This window comes from Pseudophryne corroboree, chromosome 3, assembly GCF_028390025.1.
Source record: "Pseudophryne corroboree isolate aPseCor3 chromosome 3, aPseCor3.hap2, whole genome shotgun sequence".
In the NCBI taxonomy this organism is placed as follows: Eukaryota; Metazoa; Chordata; class Amphibia; order Anura; family Myobatrachidae; genus Pseudophryne; species Pseudophryne corroboree.
Window position 1 is genome coordinate 173270598 of NC_086446.1, and position 23891 is coordinate 173294488.

The 23891-nt window shown below is 46.9% G+C and overlaps 1 protein-coding gene across 2 annotated transcripts in view; it reads right to left on the reverse strand.

The window, feature by feature from the left end:
• Positions 1-8812, reverse strand: part of LOC135055029 (uncharacterized) — a 259820-nt gene extending 251008 nt beyond the window's left edge. The window contains exon 1 of one of the 2 annotated variants that reach the window (XR_010243623.1): positions 4594-8812. Coding sequence is in view for 1 of the 2 variants with exons in the window: in XM_063958605.1 (XP_063814675.1) it covers positions 5478-7379 (1902 nt within the window). In the remaining variant the exon portion in view is untranslated. Of the gene's footprint in view, positions 1-3950 lie in introns of those variants that run through there. The other variant, XM_063958605.1, reaches the window with a different exon arrangement.
• Positions 8813-23891: the final 15079 nt, after the last annotated feature.

Below are 23891 nucleotides of genomic sequence, written 5' to 3' on the forward strand. Positions count from 1 at the left end.
CCTGCAAGTACCCTCCATATCAGCGCTGTTCCCCTCCCTGCAGATAGTGTCAGTGGCCGTGGTGTACTTTTGCTACTGGTGGCCAGGGCCGGTGCTAGGGTGTTCGGCGCCCCCCTGCAAACTATGAGTTTTGCGCCCTCCCATATTCCTTTGTTGTGCATCGGGAAAAGTGGTGTGGTCTCACAACTAAGGGGCATGGCCACACAATAGTACCCCCATTTAAAATTACGCTACAATGTAGCACAATCTTATTCATCTTATACGTAATGCCCCACCCGTAGTAGTAGCGTCCTTATACGTAATGCCCCACCCGTAGTAGTAGCGTCCATATACGTAATGCCCCCCCAATAGTAGTAGTGTCCTTATACATAATGCCCCCCCAGTAGTAGTAGCAGTTATATGTAATGCTCCCCAACAGTAATAGTAGCATCCTTATACATAATGCCCCCCAGTAGTAGTAGCATCCTTATACATAATGCCCCCCCAGTAGTAGTAGCGTCCTTATACATAATGCCCCCCCAATAGTAGTAGTGTCCTTATACATAATGCCCCCCCAGTAGTAGTAGCAGTTATATGTAATGCCCCACAACAGTAATAGTAGCATCCTTATAGGTAATGCCCCACCCATAGTAGTAGCGTCCTTATACGTAATGCCCCCCAGTAGTAGTAGCAGTTATATGTAATGCCCCCCAACAGTAATAGTAGCGTCCTAATACGTAATGCCACCCCTGTAGTAGTAGCATCCTTATACATAATGTGCCCCCAGTAGTAGTACCGTCCTTATACATAATGCCCCCCCCAGTAGTAGTAGCATCCTTACATGTAATGCCCTCCCAGTAGTAGCGTCCTTATACATAATGCCCCCCCAGTAGTAGTAGCATCCTTACATGTAATGCCCTCCCAGTAGTAGTAGCACCGTCCTTATACATAATGCCCCCCAGAAGTAATAGAGTCCTTATACATAATGCCCCCCCAGTAGTAGCGTCCTTATATGTAATGCCCCCCAGTATTAGTTGCCTCCTTATACGTAATGCCCCCCTATAGTTGTAGCGTCCTTATACGTAATGCCCCCCCATAGTAGTAGCGTCCTTATACGTAATGCCCCCCTATAGTAGTAGCGTCCTTATACATAATGCCCACCCATAGTAGTAGCGTCCTTATACGTAATGCCCCCCCTATAGTAGTAGCGTCCTTATACGTAATGCCCCCCCTATAGTAGTAGCGTCCTTATACGTAATGCCCCCCTATAGTAGTAGCGTCCTTATACGTAATGCCCCCCCTATAGTAGTAGCGTCCTTATACGTAATGCCCCCCCTATAGTAGTAGCGTCCTTATACGTAATGCCCCCCCTATAGTAGCAGCGTCCTTATACGTAATGCCCCCCTATAGTAGTAGCGTCCTTATACGTAATGCCCCCCCTATAGTAGTAGCGTCCTTATATGTAATGCCCCTCCTATAGTAGTAGCGTCCTTATACGTAATGCCCCCCCTATATTAGTAGCGTCCTTGCATGTAATGGCCCCCCCAGCAGTGGCGTCCATAAAGTGCGCACACACAGACATACCTCACACACACACAATTCACACATATATACAAACACACACACCCCACCATATATATACACAAACACACACACCCCCACTATATACACACACACTATATACACACACTATACACACACACACTATATACACACACACACACTATACACACACACACACACACACACACTATATACACACACACACACACACACACACACACACACACACACACACCCCACCATATATACACACACACACACACCATGGCCGGATTAACAATGGGGCGGATGGAGCTGCAGCTCCAAGCCCCCCATTGAAAATAGGCCCACGGAGCTCCCTGCAGTGCAAGCAGTAGCCAGTGCTGACAGGAAAAAAAACATTTCCTGTCAGCACATACAGCAGCTCACCCACCTCCGGCTGCTCATTCACCTCCACCCCAAACTGGTCAGCCTGTGCCCTGACCGCTGCGTGTTGCAAGGGGGCGGGGCTTCGGACGGGCAAGGGGGCGGATCCACGAAAATAGTTCCGAGACAGCAGCCTCCTGTCAAGACCCTTCCCCTCTTTCATGAGGCATGTTATTGTTGGAAAGCTGTAGCAGGAGTGGTATGCTGCAGCAAAAGCAATTATGTTTTGATGTGCAAGGGGGCGGGGCTTCGGATGGGCATGGGGCGGAGCCTCAGAGATATCTCCGAAGCCCCGCCCCCGAACCCCTCCGAAGCCCCGCCCCCTTGTCCACCAAACCGTAAATGTTTTTGCTGCAGCATGCCTTTCCTGCTGCAGCTTCCCAACAATAACATGCCTCATGCAAGAGGGGAAGGGTCTTGGCAGGAGGCTGCTGTCTTTTAGGAGAGCTGGGTCCCTGGATGTCAGAGCTGAGGGGGCATGCAAACCATGTGAGTAGCAGCCCACACCAGGCCCCGAGGTCTCCTATGTAAGTGGTGTCTATGTCAGTAAGTTTTGAAGGGGGGGATGTGTGTGTGTGTCGCTAAGTAAGTAGTGTCTGTCAGTAAGTAGTGTCAGTGTCAGTAGGTTTTGCGTTGTGTGTGTGTCAGTAAGTTTTGCATTGTGTCTGTGTCAGTAAGTTTTGCATTGTGTGTGTGGCTGTGTAAGTTTTGTGTTGTGTCATGTGTGTCAATATGTTTTGCGTTGTGTGTGTGTTAGTCAGTCCTGCAAGTGTGGTGGAACGCTCCCGTACGGCGTACCATTAAGAATGTGTCCGCCAGTACGCCATATCCCCGCCACACTGTAAAACACCACCACCAAGCTCCTAGATCTTGCTCGGAGGCGCCGCCAGCACCTTCTTCCTTTTCCAGGAAAAGGACTGCTGGGAGCATGAAGGTGATGTCATCACCCTCCCGCACCTGGCAGACTGGCAGAGAAAAAGTGACGATGGGGTGCCGGGCCAGCAGTGTGTGGGTGGTATTCAGTATACCAGTTGTTGGGATCCCGGCGCACAGTATACCGGCGCCGGAATCCCGACAACCGGCATACCGACACCTTTTCTCCCTCTTGGGGGTCCACGAACCACCTGGAGGGAGGATAGCGTGGCGCTTACGCGCGCCACTGTGCCCGCAGCGAGCCGCAAGGGGCTCATTTGTGCTCGCCCTGCTGTCGGGAAGCCAGCAGTCTGGATCCCGGCGCCGGTATGCTGGCCGCCGGGGACCCGGCCGCCGGCAGCTCATACTACACCCCGGTGAGTAACTCTAATGGTCGGGACCCCTCCCCACAAGTACAATGAGGCGGCACTCCCGAGTTTTGCTGGAGCAGTAAGATTTATTGATCCAGAATCTTACTGAATAAATCTTACTGCACCAGCAAGACTCGGGAGTGCTGCCTCATTGTACTCTGTCCACAGCTTGAAAAACTGGAGGGCACTGGAGCAAATATTCACATCATAACAGGGTACACAGCTTATATATAATATTTTTTATTCTATAACAAGTGTCACATCCTGCTGTCCTTGTCTCTGTAGTCCGCAGGGACAGGGGGTGTCTGTGCCATGGATTCACATAATATATAACCACTCCACCTAGTGTCACATGGTCACATCCCTTAATGACATGTGACCACGCCCACAGCGCGCAGGCACAGTACCACAGAGAAAAAAATTCTGTGTGCAGCACTGGTGTCAGTAAGAAGTGTCTGTCAGTAAGTAGTGTTTGTGTCAGTACATTTTGCATGGTGTCTGTGTCAGTAAGTTTTGTGTTTTGTATGTAACACCCAGGGAAGTATGATGTTAGTGTAGAGTATTGAATATATGCCTTACTAGTAATAATTGGTCTGTTGGCATGGGTTTTCTGCTTCTTCAGTAAGTGGTAACAAGGTTTCTGAATCTTGCATTAAACAAGTGGACTCAATTAAAACAGTTTTCAGTTTTGAAATAAAATAATACAATTTTCAATATCGCTTACAAAAGGCAAAATTAATCAGTTTATTATGCTGGAACTCAATTTGCTGATCTGAAGTCTCACACAGCACAGACAAATACAACCTGCCAATGGATGGTTATCAATAAGGTAGTCAAACAATTTCTCTTAGTTAGAATTAAATTATACAAAGACATATCAGACCCTTATTGTTCTAAGCCAATTTAAATGCAAAACACAAATACAATCTAAATAATGTTTTACACAAAACAATGCATTAAAATATAACAAATCTCAGCGCTGGGGCCCCATATACTACTTATGGCCAGTTACACAGTTCTCGTTGGAGTACTCAGAAGTTCCTTATTACATTTCCCAGTTTAGCAAGTTCTGAGCCTTAATGTACTGTACTTTACATATAGAAGGATGGCAGGGAGGGGCTTCCAAAAGTTTCTGGGTCTCCTCCACAGGCAATAACAGCTGAATACTGTATCAATATGTTCCCTGAAATGCGGACGCTTTATTAACTCACTTTGTGCTGCACTAGTAGACTACAAAGCAACCCTGCCAGGTAGGGGAGGGTAAAAGGGTCTCCTGCTGTTAGTCAACATATAAGTCACAGATATTAGAAGTAGTGTCAAAGTCTCTCTCACTTAGTGTGATGCCTATTTACTTCTGCCTTACTTTCAGCAGCCTTTAGGCAGTGTCCCCTGGTAATGTATCCCCCTGTCACAGTTACTGCCCTAGGAGAGTGTGATCTGTCCTCTTTGCTCACCAGCTGCAGCTCTAAAGGAGGAGGTGCTTCCTGACCCTCCTACACTGGGAGGTGAGTAGCTTCATCACTGTCCTTGGATGCCAGAAGATGTCCCTAAACACAGCCTCAATTGTCTCTGCTGCTGCCATCATCCACCGATTCTCACAGGGATATGCGTAGCTGATCACAGAGTCCCCTAGCTGCTGCCGTCAATCTCCTTTCCTTCCAGTCACCGGGAACATCCCTACACAATGCAGATATTAGCGCTGCTCCACTCTTTGCTCTCTGTCCTTCTAAGATGGCCGCCGCCCAACTGCCAACTGTCCCAGCCCTCAGCTGTTAACTGTCCCAGCGCATGCCAGCTACAGCACAGAGCATATCTTTAACCCTTTCCCTGCAGCAAGTCACAAAGCGTTCAGCCAGGCTGCATTTTGTAGAGGGGGAAAAGGGCACAGAAGTCACATAAATATCCATGGCAGCCCAGATGGGGTGCCACATATTGGCCCACTAGAATTATGCGTGTCCCCACGCATTGCATAACCTCAGCAAAGAGCATTGCATTTCTGAAACTGAAATACAGTTTATACATAACAACATATTTAAACAAAATTACACTATAAGAAGTTCTGCTATAACTTTCAAGACTACACTTTAAGTTTCACAAATGTACCATAAATATTAGTGACACAATCAATTTGCCATATAGCAACAATAACATTTAAACCCTTTAACCAGTTACACTTTCTTACAAAACTATTGTATAAAATGGATACTTTTGTTACATAATCACTTTTGCATTTTCTATTGCCAGGATCTAATGGGAAGAAATCCCTTTGGACCTCTTTCCCGGTCTTCTCACTGTCTGTTGTAAAATTGAGATAAATTCTTCTCCACTTATTGTGGTGTATTCGCAGTCTTTGCGATGCCACTCGGGGAAAAGCCAAGTCACAGACTTCTTAGCTTCATTAGATGATTTTGCAGGAACTTGGAGTTCAGAGGTTACCATAGCTGTATCTGATGCACTGGGTTTAGGGGAAACCTCCAAGTCTTTCTCTATAGCCATGTGGATCTCTTCCTCTGTTACCTCTTCCTGGTTTGCTACACCTGAATTTGCCTGATCAAGGTAGGCCGCACTAGAACCGATGTCCTCCATTCTGGCCTCACCCGCACATGCTGAGTCTGGAGGCAGCTGAGGTCCAATTATGTCCTGCAGGCTCCGCTGCCCTGGGTCAACTCGTTCCTCCACAATTAGCTGGTCTATGCGACCCAATGGTTCACTTTGCTGTGAAACATCAGTATATAGTTGTGTGTGTCCATATATTCTCTCTGAATAGCATGGTGGGTAGCAACTGATCCGATCAGACTGTGGTTGATTTGCATTTTCTTCTACTTTACGCTCATCTCCACATTCACTGCATTGGTATCTTTGCTGATAATCACGTGGAGGACCTCTGTAACATGTATAGTGCCAATAACACTTTGGATCTGCTACATATCTGCTGCCTTGCACCGTAACACCACCAGGACCAGTTACATTAGCTGCCTGCGGACCTTGTTTGCCATTTACAACATCAAACTCAACCATTTCTCCGCTATCCAGGCTTCGGAAATACTTCCTAGGGTTGTTCTTCTTTATGGCCGTATAATGCACAAACACATCTTTCTTGGTATCATGCCGATTGATAAAGCCATAGCCATATCGCACGTTAAACCAAACGACTCTCCCTATAACTTTTCTTGGACTAACGTCAGACTCTGGGTCTGCAGCTGGTGTTTCAATAACTTTAATTTGATTCTGGACTACAGGACGAAGGTCCACATTTCTGGGCTGTCCTTCATTGATGCCCCAGTCTATCTCTTCTCCGCACTTTGCTTGTTGCTGCATGAGATACCGCAATTGCTGTGACATTTCAGTTATCCTTTGGGTCAATTCAGCGATTTGTATGCCTATAGCACTTAATATATCAGTCTTTGGTGCCTGATCACCATGTACAACAATTTCTTCTGGTATGTGTGTATCCATGATTTCCTGCTTCACAATTGCTGGAGAATATTTATTTTCTTGGGACCTCAGAATCTCAGGACAGGACAGTTCTTGCCTCTGTATTGTCTCTACCAGTTTAATGGCAGCATTTTTGAAGCACAAGAATGAGCTATTTGGTAACTGTAACTGAAGTAAACGTAAATGCACTTTCACAATCTCACCATGGGATCCGTCTATAAATTGATTAATCAAAATTTCGTCTGTTGGTCGAATTTCTGTTGAATCGGAGGCCTGAAGTTCTCGTAGCGCCTCATGTAGACTGAGTGCAAAATCACGCAACGTTTCTCCTGGCTGCTGCTTTCTTGAGTAAAAGGCCACCTTAAGATCAGACAATGTTCTTGTATCAAACATGGCAACTAGTCGGCTCAGGATCAGGTCTGCTGTTTTTCTTTGATCCACTGGCCATGAAGTCACCTCTCTCCATGCCGTGCCTTTCAGCTGCCCTATTAGAATCTCCACTTGCTGTATCTCTGACAGTGGGTACAGGCGGAACATAGACTCCATTTTGTTCTTAAATTCAGTCAGAGCGTTCCCATCAGAACCTTGAGCATCTCCACTATATGTCGGAATCCATAGGGCTCCAAAGTAATATGGCAAGGTTATTGGATTTGAGCTAGCCATAGTTGCACGAGTACTTGAGGAATCCCCAGCAGCTTGCTTTCCAGATAACATTGTGTGTTCGGATCCTGTTCTTAGTGACGCCAAATGTAACACCCAGGGAAGTATGATGTTAGTGTAGAGTATTGAATATATGCCTTACTAGTAATAATTGGTCTGTTGGCATGGGTTTTCTGCTTCTTCAGTAAGTGGTAACAAGGTTTCTGAATCTTGCATTAAACAAGTGGACTCAATTAAAACAGTTTTCAGTTTTGAAATAAAATAATACAATTTTCAATATCGCTTACAAAAGGCAAAATTAATCAGTTTATTATGCTGGAACTCAATTTGCTGATCTGAAGTCTCACACAGCACAGACAAATACAACCTGCCAATGGATGGTTATCAATAAGGTAGTCAAACAATTTCTCTTAGTTAGAATTAAATTATACAAAGACATATCAGACCCTTATTGTTCTAAGCCAATTTAAATGCAAAACACAAATACAATCTAAATAATGTTTTACACAAAACAATGCATTAAAATATAACAAATCTCAGCGCTGGGGCCCCATATACTACTTATGGCCAGTTACACAGTTCTCGTTGGAGTACTCAGAAGTTCCTTATTACATTTCCCAGTTTAGCAAGTTCTGAGCCTTAATGTACTGTACTTTACATATAGAAGGATGGCAGGGAGGGGCTTCCAAAAGTTTCTGGGTCTCCTCCACAGGCAATAACAGCTGAATACTGTATCAATATGTTCCCTGAAATGCGGACGCTTTATTAACTCACTTTGTGCTGCACTAGTAGACTACAAAGCAACCCTGCCAGGTAGGGGAGGGTAAAAGGGTCTCCTGCTGTTAGTCAACATATAAGTCACAGATATTAGAAGTAGTGTCAAAGTCTCTCTCACTTAGTGTGATGCCTATTTACTTCTGCCTTACTTTCAGCAGCCTTTAGGCAGTGTCCCCTGGTAATGTATCCCCCTGTCACAGTTACTGCCCTAGGAGAGTGTGATCTGTCCTCTTTGCTCACCAGCTGCAGCTCTAAAGGAGGAGGTGCTTCCTGACCCTCCTACACTGGGAGGTGAGTAGCTTCATCACTGTCCTTGGATGCCAGAAGATGTCCCTAAACACAGCCTCAATTGTCTCTGCTGCTGCCATCATCCACCGATTCTCACAGGGATATGCGTAGCTGATCACAGAGTCCCCTAGCTGCTGCCGTCAATCTCCTTTCCTTCCAGTCACCGGGAACATCCCTACACAATGCAGATATTAGCGCTGCTCCACTCTTTGCTCTCTGTCCTTCTAAGATGGCCGCCGCCCAACTGCCAACTGTCCCAGCCCTCAGCTGTTAACTGTCCCAGCGCATGCCAGCTACAGCACAGAGCATATCTTTAACCCTTTCCCTGCAGCAAGTCACAAAGCGTTCAGCCAGGCTGCATTTTGTAGAGGGGGAAAAGGGCACAGAAGTCACATAAATATCCATGGCAGCCCAGATGGGGTGCCACATTTTGTGTGTGTGTGTCAGTAAGTAGTGTCTGTCAGTAGGTTTTGTACTGTGTGTGTGTGTCAGTAAGTAGTGTCTGTCAGTAAGTGGTGGGTGTCTGTGTCAGTAATACCCCTTTCACACCGCAAAAATAACCTGGTATAGACTGGGTATATTGCTGGGTCGACACGTTCCGATGTGTGTTGTGAAAGGGGTCATGGGCGAATTCTGGATTGCCTGACCCGGTAATTCAACCCGGGAATAAAGAACGGTTATTCTCGGGTTAAATACCAGGTCCGGTGCAGTGTGAATGGGTCACCCAGGTCGATGCAACCCGAGACCCGTTCACTGCATAGGGATGATCTCATCTCCCAGCGCCGCCTCTGCACCTGATGCCGACTCAATCTCCGCCCACAGATGGCAACCCGAACCGGCAAATTGCCGGGTCGGGTTGGCGGTGTGTAGGGTCAAATGCCGGGTCCCACCCAGGAATGGACCCATTTCCAATTCCCAGGTGGGACCTGGCATTGTGATGTGAGAGCGGTATAAGTATTGTGTTGTGTGTGTGTCAGTAAGTAATGTCTGTGTCAGTACGTTTATCTGTGTTGTTTGTGTGTGTTAGTCAGTAATATCTATCAGTAAATGGTGTCTGTGTCGGTAAGTTTTGTGTTGTGAGTGTGTGTGTTAGTAAATAGTGTCTGTCAGTAAGTGGTGATTGTGTCAGTAAGCTTTGTGTTGTGTGTGTGTGTGTGTGTCAGTAAGTAGTGTCTGTCAGTAAGTGGTGACTGTGTCACTCACATGGCATAGGCCACACCCCCTATTTAGACCACACCCACACCACACTGATCACCCCCCTACATCACTAGTCACACCACCGCAGCGCTTGTCACATCTGCCGAGGCACACAATAGGCCCTTCCTAAATTTCAGCTCCAGGCCCATATGGACCTTAATCTGGCACTGACACACACACACACACACACATTTCACTCTCACCCTCCACTTACCAAGTCTGGCTGGCCGTCACTGCAATGCTGATTCCACCATTGTTCAGCTGTCGTGTCCCGTGTAGCTCCGCCCCTCTATTCCGTGTAGCTCCGCCCCTCGTGACACCGTAGCCCCGCCCCTTTTTCGAGCCCCGCACAGCACACAGCCCGCTGTCACAGGTGATTGGGGGGGGGGGGGGAGGACAGGCACAGCAGCCGGCAGCTAGTGGCCATCCTCACCTCCTAAACTGTAAGGTAGGGTCTTGCACCTGACTGCTGCTGGCGCTGGGTATGGGGTAGCTCCCTGCAGCAGATGCAGTTGACTCCGCCCAGCTCTGTGACTCCGCCCAGCGTTACGAGCACAGAGTCACAGATTAAGGCAAATATATAGGAGATATGCTATTAGCAATCCAAAAACCCCCAAAAAATAAATTTAAAAATTTTTTTTTATTAGATCCCGCCAGCAAAGTGAGCCAGAATGAAATTGATGAAAATGCTGTCGAAAAGCACTGTTGTCGAATCGACATTCTTCAATTGAATATACTTTTGTCGAAAAGCCGCATTTTGACCATTGCAGACATGTCGAATTTTGAAAATGTCGATTTGCAAAAAGTCAAATCTGAAACGGCAGGTATTTTGACGAAAAGTACTGTATTGCATTGTCGAATCCAATTCGACATTTTTTTTTTGTCGAAAATGCCCCGTTTTTCGACTTTCGCGGCAATTCGACCGCAATTGCATATACCCCTAAGACTTGTGAGTGGGACAGCGCGACATTGGAATCGGGACATTGGGTGGTATGAATAAGCCCCCTGCTGAGAAAAGCCCCCTGCTGTTTTTTTGTTCTGGTAATCAGGGGTACTAAGTCCTGGCACCTTTCTATTTTATTTTAAACTGGCTCCAGAAACAGGAAAAGAACAATGAAATAATTTCAGAAATAAAACAAGCATCTGCATACTTATCTTGAGTGTGGAAGCTACTATAAATCTTGCTGCAACAAGGTGATTGTAGGCAGCAATTATAGAAATAACACACTGGTCAAAAGCACCAAATGCTTTTACGGGATACGTTTTTGGGATCCCGGCATCTGACAATCCCGCTGGTCGGCATGCTGAACAACCGAAACTATTCCCACTCGTGGAAGTCCATGACACCCATAGAGTGGGAATATCACCTGAGCCCGCTGTGTGGCGAGCAGAGCAAGCCCGCAAGGGGTTTTGTTGCGCTTGCCCCCCACCCCCCCACCCCCCAAACGGCCATATAACTGCCGGGATCCAGGCATCAGTATTGTGACTGGCGGTCTCCTGACCGCCGGTCACACATACCAACGCGTTTATACTTCAGCTTGGCGTTTCCTCTTCAATAAGGTATACTTTTGGTTTTATCATATGTTTTTTTTCTAATCTCATCTACTTCCATATCTGTCACTCTAAATATACCTCTCTCTTACTGATGAGGACTAACCAGACTGAATATGAGTTGAAATCACAGGGATTTCATGTACCAGTTTAGGGGCTATTTATTAAGCTTTGGGTGTAGATAAAGTGGCTGGAAATAAATCATCTATGCACCAATTTCCTGGTGATTTCTGTAGTGTTGGTGCTGCCGACACGGGAATCCGGAGGGTAAGTATTAAAAAAATGGGTGTGTGGTGTTGGCCCCCCTGGACACTGTGTGCACGGCACAAATTGCACCCATTATAAATATGCCAGTGATAGGACTGCTTCAGCTTAGCTACCCTCGTTATCTCCCACAAGCTCCCACTAAAATTCACAGACCCTGCGTCTGATTCTGCATTGCATCTTTGAGTGCTAAAAATCAGGACGCATGCACTATGCGACTTGGATGCATGCACAAACTTAAAATATTGTCAAACTGTGTGTGGCATCTACACCGTGTCTGACTCAGAATCAGCCCCAAGACCTCCCCAAGCAAAGTCAATATTTATCAGCTGGGGAATCACCTGACACAAGAAAGATTATATGAGTTAAAACTAGGGTGCTTTTACTGTTATACCTATATACAGTATGTAGATTCATACTGTATATATTTTACACATATTCCTCCCTATGTTTACACATATGGAATAGAGAATGTAGGGGTTTTTGCATGCATCAGTAAAGTAAGAGTTGCTGAACAGCGTATCACTTTCTCTGGAAGTGAAACGGCAACACGGCTGGATTCTATATATTCCAAAGTCGCAGTTGGTTTCTACAGCTCATCTGCCTCTCCTAGGCATGATCCTAGACACAAACCAGAAAAGGGTTTATCTCCCGATAGAGAGAGCTCAGGAGCTCATGACACTGGTCAGGAATCTATTAAAACCAAAACAGGTGTCAGTGCATCACTGCACTCGAGTCCTGGGAAGGATGGGGGCATCATACGAGGCCATTCCCTTCGGCAGGTTCCATGCGAGGACCTTCCAATGGGACTTACTGGACAAATGGTCCGGATCACATCTTCAGATGCATCGGTTAATCACCCTATCCCCCAGGGCCAGGGTGTCTCTCCTGTGGTGGGAGTGCTCACCTTCTCGAAGGTCGCAGATTCGGCATTCAGGACTGGGTCCTGGTGACCACGGATGCAAGCCTCCGAGGGTGGGGGGCAGTCACACAGGGAAGAAATTTCCAAGGGCTGTGGTCAAGTCAGGAGACTTGCCTTCACATCAACATCCTGGAACTAAGGGCCATATACAACGCCCTATGTCAAGCGAAGTCCCTGCTTCGCGACCAACCGGTTCTGATTCAGTCAGACAACATCACCGCTGTGGCTCATGTAAACCGCCAAGGTGGCACAAGGACCAGGGTGGCGATGGTAGAAGCCACCAGAATTCTTCGCTGGGCGGAGAATCACGTAAGCGCACTGTCAGCAGTGTTCATTCCGGGAGTGGACAACTGGGAAGCAGACTTCCTCAGCAGGCACGACCTCCACCCGGGAGAGTGGGGACTTCATCAAGAAGTCTTCACGCAGATTGCAAGTTGGTGGGAACTGCCACAGGTGGACATGATGGCATCCCGCCTCAACAAAAAGCTGCAGAGATATTGCGCCAGGTCAAGGGACCCTCAGGCGATAGCTGTGGACGCACTGGTGACACCGTGGGTGTTCCAGTCGGTCTATGTATTTCCTCCTCTTCCTCCCATACACAAGGTGCTGAGAATCATAAGAAAAAGAGGAGTGAGAACAATACTCATTGTTCCGGATTGGCCAAGAAGGACTGGTATCCAGATCTGCAAGAAATGCTCACAGAGGACCCGTGGCCTCTGCCTCTAAGACAGGACTTGTGCAACAGGGGCCCTGTCTCTTCTAAGACTTACCGTGGCTGCGTTTGACGGCAGGGCGGTTGAACGCCGGATCCTAGCAGAAAAAGGCATTCTGGATGAGGTCATTCCTACGCTGATAGTGGCTAGGAAGGATGTGACGGCTCAACATTATCACCGTATATGGCGAAAATATGTGGCTTGGTGTGAGGCCAGGAATGCCCCTACGGAGGAATTCCAGCTGGGCTGTTTCCTTCACTTCCTACAGTCGGGAGTGACTTTGGGCCTTCAATTGGGTTCCATTAAGGTTCAGATTTCGGCCTTATCCATTTTCTTTCAAAAAGAACTGGCTTCTCTGCCTGAAGTTCAGACGTTTGTAAAGGGAGTGCTGCATATTCAGCCCCCTTTTTTGTGCCTCCAGTGGCACCTTGGGGATCTTAACGTGGTGTTGAGTTTCCTGAAATCACATTGGTTTGAACCACTCAGAACGGTGGAAGTAAAATATCTCACGTGGAAGGTGGTCATGCTATTAGCCTTGGCTTCGGCTAGGCATGTGTCAGAATTGGCGGCTTTGTCACATAAAAGCCCTTATCTGGTTTTCCATGCGGATAGAGCAGAATTGCGGACCCGCCCACAATTTCTGCCGAAAGTGGTTTCATCCTTTCATATAAACCAACCTATTGTGGTGCCTGTGGCTACTACTGACTTGGAGGATTCTGAGTCACTGGATGTGGTCAGGGCTTTGAAGGTTTATGTAGCCAGAACGGTTAAGGTCAGGAAAACAGAATCTTTGTTTATCCTGTATGCTTCCAACAAGTTTGGGGCGCCTGCTTCAAAGCAAACTATTGCTCGCTGGATCTGTAACACGATTCAGCAGGCTCATTCTGTGGCTGGGTTGCCGCTGCCTAAATCAGTTAAGGCCCATTCCACAAGGAAGGTGGGCTCTTCTTGGGCGGCTGCCCGATGGGTCTCGGCATTACAGCTTTGCCGAGTGGCTACTTGGTCAGGTTCAAACACCTTTGCAAAGTTCTACAAGTTTGATACCCTGGCTGAGGAGGACCTTGTGTTTGCTCATTCGGTGCTGCAGAGTCATCCGCACTCTCCCGCCCGTTTGGGAGCTTTGGTATAATCCCCATGGTCCTTACGGAGTCCCCAGCATCCACTAGGACGTTAGAGAAAATCAGATTTTACTTACCGGTCAATCTATTTCTCGTAGTCCGTAGTGGATGCTGGGCGCCCGTCCCAAGTGCGGACTTCTTCTGCAATGCTTGTATATAGTTATTGCTTAAATAAGGGTTATGTTACAGTTGCATCAGGGTTTCTCTGATGCTCTGTGATTGTTCATACTGTTAACTGGGTAAAGTTATCACAAGTTATACGGTGTGATTGGTGTGGGTGGTATGAGTCTTACCCTGGATTCCCAAAATCCTTTCCTTGTACTGTCAGCTCTTCCGGGCACAGTTTCTCTAACTGAGGTCTGGAGGAGGGACATAGAGGAAGGATCCAGAGCACACCAGAATCTAAATTCTTTCTTAAAGTGCCCATGTCTCCTGCGGAGCCCGTCTATTCCCCATGGTCCTTACGGAGTCCCCAGCATCCACTACGGACTACGAGAAATAGATTTACCAGTAAGTAAAATCTGATTTTAACTTTATAAAACTAAAGTATATATATATATATATATATATATATATATATAAACATATGTAGAGATTATGCGGTATTAAATATTTTGAGAGTGCATATGATCAGAAAGAGGTTGGGAAGGAGATGGTGTTTCTCCGAAACCCATTACGGAGTCACTGCCATCCTTGGTGGAGGGCGTTGGCGCACAGAAGGGGATGGTGACCACATTTCAAAGTGCAGACATTGGGCGTGATGATATGTCATTAGTTGTGGCATAGGGGCAGGGCAGATAGGATTGAATTCCTGGTGTAGCAATTGGCGGTCATTTGTTAACTGGGTGTGTTCATTAAGGGTACAAATACTGGGCAGGTAAAAAAAGTCCCCAATAATCCTTTCTGCCTCTGTCCTCATTGCAGAATCCATGCTACATAGCTTTTTGGCTACGTTGCAGCCCACATGGTCCTGCTTATCCTTAGCCATCGCCATTAGCCAATTTGCTGATTCATGGATCTGGTGAGTCATCAGCTAAAATGTATCCCCACCATGACATGGCCTTTTACGTCCTCTCCTGGGGCCTACTTCAGACAGTTGTGATGCTTGCTGGGTGCTGGTGGTGTGGGGGGAGCAGGGAACAAACGACAGAAGCACTGGCGATGGCTCTAGTGTCGGCAAATTTCCCTCATCTAAGGACAGAGAAAGCTGTGGGAAAAAAACAACTTATTGAGCAAAAACAAATTTGAAAATTTCTGTAACAACATTTTTCTTTTTGTCTTTCCATTCCATGCTATTGTTGAACAGTGGAAGGTTATTGCAAAAGAATTTGAGGAACAATGAAATTTTCCCAATTGAGGAGGAGCCATAGATGGCAAACACATCCGTATTTTGCCACCGCCTAATAGTGGTTGCTTTTTCTACAATTTAAAGGCTTCTTTAGCATTGTTTAATGGCCGTTGTCAATGCTAGATATGAATTTATCTTTGTGGACCTTTGAAAAAAATGAGGGAGTGTCTGATGGCGGTGCGTTGGAAAAGATCATGTTCCATAAGACATTGAAAACCAGTGGACTCAACTTACCAGAACATACCCAGAATACACATGGCCTAAACTTTGTGTATGTGGCTGATGAAGCTTTTGCATTGCATGCTAATGTTGTAAAACCCTACCCTCAAAAGGCACTTAATTGTGAATGAAGAATTATTATTTACAGATTGTCCAGAGCTAGGCAAGTGGCAGAGAATGCTTTTGGCATACTAAGCAACAAATTTAGCATTTTTCATACTGCCATTAATTTGCTATTAGAAAAAATAGACAAAGTGGTTATGGCGTGTTGTGTCCTGCACACTATCTATGCCATAAGTCACATACCACACACACACCACAGTTTCTCTCATGAATGACTGTGAAACTGTTGAGGAGGCAATAGGTTAGCTCCACGTACAGTAAACTAAAGGCATATACTACTGTTCTCTTGTGCAGTAAATCAGTGGCATATACTACTGTTCTCTCCTACAGTAAACCAGACTCACAGAGCCGGACTTAGCTATAGGCAGGCTAGGCATTTGCCTAGGGCATCCAAGCATGTCTAAGGGCATCCAAGCCTGTCCCTGCAGTATCTCATGCTGGGAGGGACAGTCTGAAAACTAACTGTTACTTTCCAAATATATTCAATCAATACTTGTATACACTGCTGTTTACATTTGTCAAATAGAATGCACACTGTCCCTTAAAGTTGTTAAACTCCCTCCGACTCCGACATGCTTGAATGCCCCTGACTTGTGAGACAGCAGAAGCCCGGTAACTGCAATTCCTGGACATGTGATATTTTCACTGACTATATAAGGTTATTACTGGATGGCTCCTTATGATACCACGTGTCTTTTTGAAGACTGCTTCTGTACAGACTGATATCTGTAAATCGCCTTGAGTCCTGTTGGAGAAAGAGCGCTATATAAATAAAATTATTATTATTATTATTATAAATCTGACATCACCTATACTGCTTGTGCACATGGGGGAGGGGAACCCTGCCATCCTGTGTGTGTCCCTTATCCCCGTGCAAACCCCAGGTGTCTGCAGGGACATAACATGGGTAGTGTTCTCCCGACACTTTATTTCCTAGTCAGTCCATGCCATAAAATTCCCCTGCCATCCAGCACTGTAACGTGGTCAGTAAGTTGCGTTGCACTATTTATATATGAAACATCAGTGCAGCGTGACTTTTAGATGTGGCAGACTGGAGAGCAGAGCATATTACTCCCGCAGTATAAAATAAAGGGCATGCAGTTGCCGAGAGTAACAGACACCAGCAAACACACTGAACAGTGAAGAGAATGGACAGTTGCTACATGTTTGAAACAGGTCTTTTTGTATAACCAGCAAGTGTGGCAGTATCTGGACATTGCTGCTATCTATTTCCAACGAGCAATCAAAAATAAAGGGTGAGGCTTGCAAAGGAGGGCATACCCTGTGATGTCACATCCTTTGTACGGGTGCCCCTTTAATGGGTGTGAGCGCAAGCACACACTCACCCATCCTGCCACCCCCATCTCACAAAATGCAGTCATAAGTTATTTTAAAAAAAAGCTACTAGTATCACTAATGTGGGGCATAAGTGTCAGGTGCATTACTGTGTGGAATTATGGCCCTCATTCCGAGTTGTACGCTCGCAAGCTGCTTTTAGCAGCATTGCACACGCTAAGCAGCCGCCCTCTGGGAGGGAATCTTAGCTTAGCAGAATTGCGAACGAAAGATTCGCAATATTGCGAAAAGATTTCTCTGTGCAGTTTCTGAGTAGCTCGAGACTTACTCTTCCAGTGCGATCAGTTCAGTCAGTTTCGTTCCTGGTTTGACATCACAAACACACCCAGCGTTCGCCCAGACACTCCTCCGTTTCTCCAGCCACTCCCGCGTTTTTCCCAGAAACGGTAGCGTTTTTTCACACACTCCCAGAAAACGGCCAGTTTCCGCCCAGAAACACCCACTTCCTGTCAATCACACTCCGATCTCCAGAACGAAGAAAAAACCTCGTAATGCCGTGAGTAAAATACCAAACTTCTTAGCAAATTTACTTGGCGCAGTCGCAGTGCGAACATTGCGCATGCGCAATTAGCGGAAAATCGCTGCGATGCGAAGAAAATTACAGAGCGAACAACTCGGAATGAGGGCCTATGTGTATTATGGGCATTACTAATGTGGGGCATATGTGTAAGGTGCATTACTGTGTGGCATCATGTGTATTATGGGCTTTACTAATGTTGGGTATATGTGTTAAGTGCATTACTGTGTGGAATTGTGTGTATTATGGGCATTACTAATGTGGGGCATATGTGTTAAGTGCATTACTGTGTGGAATTAAGTGTATTATGGGGATTACTAATGTGGGGCATATGTATCAGGTGCATTACTGTGTGGAATTAAGTGTATTATGGGGATTACTAATGTGGGGCATATGTGTAAGGTGCATTACTGTGTGGAATTAAGTGTATTATGGGGATTACTAATGTGGGGCATATGTGTCAGGTGCATTACTGTGTGGAATTAAGTGTATTATGGGGATTACTAATGTGTTGCATATGTGTCAGGTGCATTACTGTGTGGAATTATGTGTATTATGGGCATTACTAATGTGTGGCATATGTGTAAGGTGCATTACTGTGTGGCATCATGTGTATTATGGGCATTACTAATGTGGGGCATATGTGTAAGGTGCATTACTGTGTGGAATTATGTGTATTATGGGCATTACTAATGTGGGGCATATGTGTCAGGTGCATTACTGTGTGGCATCAGGTGCATTACTGTGTGGAATTATGTGTATTATGGGCATTATTAATGTGTGGCATGTGTAAGGTGCATTACTGTGTGGCATCATGTGTATTATGGGCATTACTAATGTGGGGCATATGTGTAAGGTGCAGTACTGTGTGGAATTACGTGTATTCTGGGCATTACTGTGTGGCATTATGCAGGGTTGAAATGGCCCACAGGGCAACCACCCAGTGAGTCCCACTGCCTGAGTGTTGCTGGGTCAGATGCAGAACTAGCGGCAGTGCTAGGGGGCACCAGACAAAATTTTGCCTAGGGCATCAAATTGGCTAGGGCTGGCTCTGCAGACTCATATACCACTGGTCTCTCCTAGCGTAAAACTGTGCATAGCAAAACCTTTGCATGTTAAGATCTGCAATTGTATACAATGTGTCACTGTTTTTGTATAATTTTACAAAATGAGTCCAACGTTGCACCTGCCCCTAAAAGCTTAAAATGAATTGCCCGAATGAGGCTTTATACTTACATTTATAGTTACAGTTACTGATTAACAAAATTCACAGCTTGCACAAATTGCTGCAGCTGCAATGACCAGAGGGTTAGGTACCAGGCAAGTCCTGACAATCATCATTTAAAACATGTGGCAATAGCAATGTGTAATTTTTTTTTACACCTTAACTGCCGACAGCAACCCGATACATATTCCCCTCAGTGTCACAGCAAGGAGGGAGGCAGCTTTGCAAGTGCCTCGTTTAATTGGATTCATGTTCCTAGACAGTCCAGGTCATGGGGATAAAGGGATATGTGATTTCAGCCTGTAATTATTCTGATCTGCGTCTCAGATTCCATGCAAGATATTTAACTCCAGGACACTGCTAGGTCCCCCGAGAACAAGGTAAACTAGTGTACAGGAAGTATCAGGCAGAGATGGAAAGCTGTTGGAAGAACAGGTCAGGGGGGTTGTAGGAGTGTGTCTCACTCGCACTCTAAATCCCTGCGCGACTGCCAGCCAGGAATTCTTAAAAGCACACACACAGCTCTTCCTATGTATATAAATCAAATTTTATGACAACGCCATGGACTTAAATATAGACATTTTTGGACTTTTTCATTACTACCCCCCTATCATAACATCTGGAGACTGAAAAACGATATCATACCAGTCTTTTATCATTCAAAACAAGAGAGCACAGTTGTTATTTAAGGGACAGAGGAACACTAAAATATCTGAATATTAGTAAAATATATGAGTATTCAGGCCCAGATCAGCAAATAACCATGGGCAGTACTCATGGTGTAATTGTAAGTGTTACTGCCCCACAGCACTGAGATCGTGGGTTTAATTACCACCACGGCCTTAACTGTGCAGAGTTTGCTTATTTTCCATGTACTTGCATGAGTTTCCTTCAGGTGCTCCAGTTTCCTCCTAAACTCCAAAAATATACTTACTGTACAGTTTAATTGGCTCCCAACAAGTAAAAAAACAAAAGAAGAGGGAATATAGATCGTAAACTCCAATGGGGCAGGGACTGTTTATGGTGAAATACTTTCTGTAAAGCACTGCCGATTATGTGTGCTACATGAAAAACTGGTAATAATAACAAAATATGTGTAATACAACAAATACAATTACTTTTGTAATCAAAAGGAACAAATAATTTTAGTGGCCCATTTATTACAAATGAGATAAATGCTTTGAAACATAACGTTCACTATATTTATTTTGGAACATGTTTCAGGTTAATTTAGCAATGTCCCTAAGCCAGTACAGCTGCTCCAATAAGCAGATGTCTCAATGAATCTGAAGAGCTATTCTTTTGTAATATGCTTTTCTTAATAGCAGTGATGAAAGTGTACGCTGCTCTGTCCCAATTGTGTTCATGGTCTGTATCCCGCCAGTGTTACTGCACATGTGCAATCTTAGGTCAAAAATGTGCACTTTGAGACCGAGACGGAGTGATCTAAATAGTTCCATCTTTGCATTCTAGTAACTGTTTCCATTGGAAAGAATGTGTTAATACCATCTGAAAATGGTGTTAGCTATTGGAGTCATGCTCCAAAAATGTTTTTGGAGCTTGATAAATAGCACAATCACAATGTCATCATACTGTACATTGTTGGGTACAGTGATTTGTGCTCTGATTCTGCCATTAGCATAGGAAATATCTGTGGTATCACTTGCATTATAAATTTTGTACATATAATATTTACCAAATTTAGTGATAATCATGATTACTGGGGCTGAAAGCTGAGAGTGGTCAAACTGAACTGCCACAGCTGTATTTTTTCACCAAAAATTTGTCAGAAACCAAAAAGTTTAATCCTAAGCAACACAGCTCAAATGGGTGGAAAAACATACTTAGAAGTTATGCAGGGCCGGCTCGAGGCATGTTCGACTTGAGCGGCCGCGCAGGGTGCCACCCTTAAAGGGCGCCGCGCGCTGGCGCCGCCATGTCAGAGCCTGGAGCCGGCCCTGATCTCCCCTGCTGTCCTCCCGGCTCCCGCTGTGTGCGCCGCCGCTGTGTGCGCTATGCGGCGCCGGCGTCTGATGTCAGACACCGGTGCCGCACAGCGCGCACAGACAGCGGCAGACAGCACAGACAGCGGCCGCAGAGGCGCGCACAACAGCACTCCCAGCAGCACTCCCCCTCCCTCGGCACAGCAGGTACTGGGGGCATATGTGGAATAGTGGGGGGCATTTATCTGGCACTGTGGGGGGCATTCATTTATCTGGCACTGTGGGGGGCATTCATTTATCTGGCACTGCTGGGGGGGGACATTTATCTGTGCACTGTGAGGGGGCATTAATGTATCTGGCACTGTGGGGGCATTTCTGGCACTGTGGGGGCATATCTGCGCTGTGGGGGTATTTATGTATCTTCACTGTGGGGGCATTTATGCATCTGGCACTGTCAGGGCCGGCTCCAGGCCTACTAGCACCCTGAGCGAGAAAATGTAAAAGCGCCCCCCCCCCCCATGCGCGCGCCGAAGGTGCGCGCGCTCCCGGAAAAGTGGGTGTGGCCTCTGGAAAAGTGGGCGTGGCCTCGTAACTTCCTATCATCAAACTATAAATATATTTTCACACAATTAGCAGCCTTACACATAGCCACAGTAGTGTTCCTTACACACAATGTCTCCAGTATAGTGCCAGATACACATAATGTGCAGTGCCAGATAGACATGACATGACCCCCAGCAGTGCCAGCTACACATGACATGCCCCGCAGCAGTGCCAGCTACACATGACATGCCCCTCAGCAGTGCCAGCTACACATGACATGCCCCCCAGCAGTGCCAGCTACACATGACATGCCCCCCAGCAGTGCCAGCTACACATGATAGTGTTCACTTTTTAGGGCCCCCAGTGCCAGATATGCCCCCACAGTGAGAGATACCTTAATGCCCTTGGTGCCAGATATGCCCCCACAGTGCCAGATACATTAAATGCCCCCAGTGCCAGATATGCCCCCACAGTGCCAGATAAATAAATGCCCCCCACAGTGCCAGATAAATAAATGCCCCTCACAGTGCCAGATAAATAAATGCCCCCACAGTGCCAGATAAATAAGTGCCCCCACAGTGCAGATATACCCCCACAGTGCCAGATACATAAATGCCCCCACAGTGCCGATATGCCCCCACAGTGCCAGATACAGAAATGCCCCCACAGTGACAGATACATAAATGCCCCACAGTGCAGATACATAAATGCCCCCACAGTGCAGATATGCCCCCACAGTGCCAGAAATGCCCCCACAGTGCCAGATACATTAATGCCCCCTCACAGTGCACAGATAAATGTCCCCCCCGCAGTGCCAGATAAATTAATGCCCCCCACAGTGCCAGATAAATGAATGCCCCCCACAGTGCCAGATAAATGCCCCCCACAGTGCCACATATGCCCCCAGTACCTGCTGTGCCGAGGGAGGGGGAGTGCTGCTGGGAGTGCTGCTGTGCGCGCCTCTGCGGCCGCTGTCTGTGCTGTCTGCCGCTGTCTGTGCGCGCTGTGTGGCGCCGATGTCTGACATCAGACGCCGGCGCCGCATAGCGCACACAGCGGCGGCGCACACAGCGGGAGCCGGGAGGACAGCAGGGGAGATCAGGGCCGGCTCCAGGCTCCAACATGGCGGCGCCAGCGCGCGGCGCCCTTTAAGGGTGGCTCCCTGGGCGGCCGCTCGAGTCGAACATGCCTCGAGCCGGCCCTGGGCACTGTGGGGGCATTTCTGTATCTGGCACTGTGGGGGCATATCGGCACTGTGGGGGCATTTATGTATCTGGCACTGTGGGGGTATATCTGCACTGTGGGGGCACTTATTTATCTGGCACTGTGGGGGCATTTATTTATCTGGCACTGTGAGGGGCATTTATTTATCTGGCACTGTGGGGGGCATTTATTTATCTGGCACTGTGGGGGGCATTTATTTATCTGGCACTGTGGGGGCATATCTGGCACTGGGGGCATTTAATGTATCTGGCACTGTGGGGGCATATCTGGCACCGGGGGCATTAAGGTATCTCTCACTGTGGGGGCATATCTGGCACTGGGGGCATTAAGGTATCTGGCACTGTGTGGGCATATCTGGCACTGGGGGCATTAATGTATCTGACACTGTGGTGGGCAATAATGTATCTGGCACTGTGTGGGCACTTATGCATCTGGCACTGGGGGCATTTATGCATCTGGCAATGTGTGGGCATTTATGTATCTGGCACTGGGGGCATTTATGTATCTGGCCCAGTGGGGGCATATCTGGCACTGTGGGGGCATTTTTATATCTGGCACTGTGGGGACATATCTGGCACTGTGTGGGCATTTTTATATCTGGCACTGTGGGGACATATCTGGCACTGTGTGGGCATTTTTATATCTGGCACTGTGGGGGCACTTATGTATCTGGCACTGTGTGGGCACTTATGTATCTGGCACTGTGGGGGCATTTATGTATCTGGCACTGTGGGGGGCATATCTGCACTGTGGGGGCATTTATGTATCTGGCACTTTGGGGGCATTTATGTATCTAAACTGTGGGTGCATATCTGGCACTGTGTGGCCATTTATGTAGCTGGCACTGCTGGGGGGGCATGTCACGTGTAGCTGGCACTGCTGGGGGGGCATGTCACGTGTAGCTGGCACTGCTGGGGGGCATGTCACGTGTAGCTGGCACTGCTGGGGGGCATGTCACGTGTAGCTGGCACTGCTGGGGAGCATGTCACGTGTAGCTGGCACTGCGGGGGGGCATGTCACGTGTAGCTGGCACTGCTGGGGGGCATGTCATGTAGTGTTCCCGCTAGGCGTCTGTGGCTAGGCAATGTGTCTCAGTGCTCTCCCTGGTGCAATGTGTCTCAGTGCTGTGCCTGGCGCAAAGTGTCTAGGAGGTTCTACCTGGTGCAGTGTGTATTAGCTGCACTACTGTGTGGTGTAATGCAAATTGCCACTATTATGTGGCCATGTACCTTCCCCAC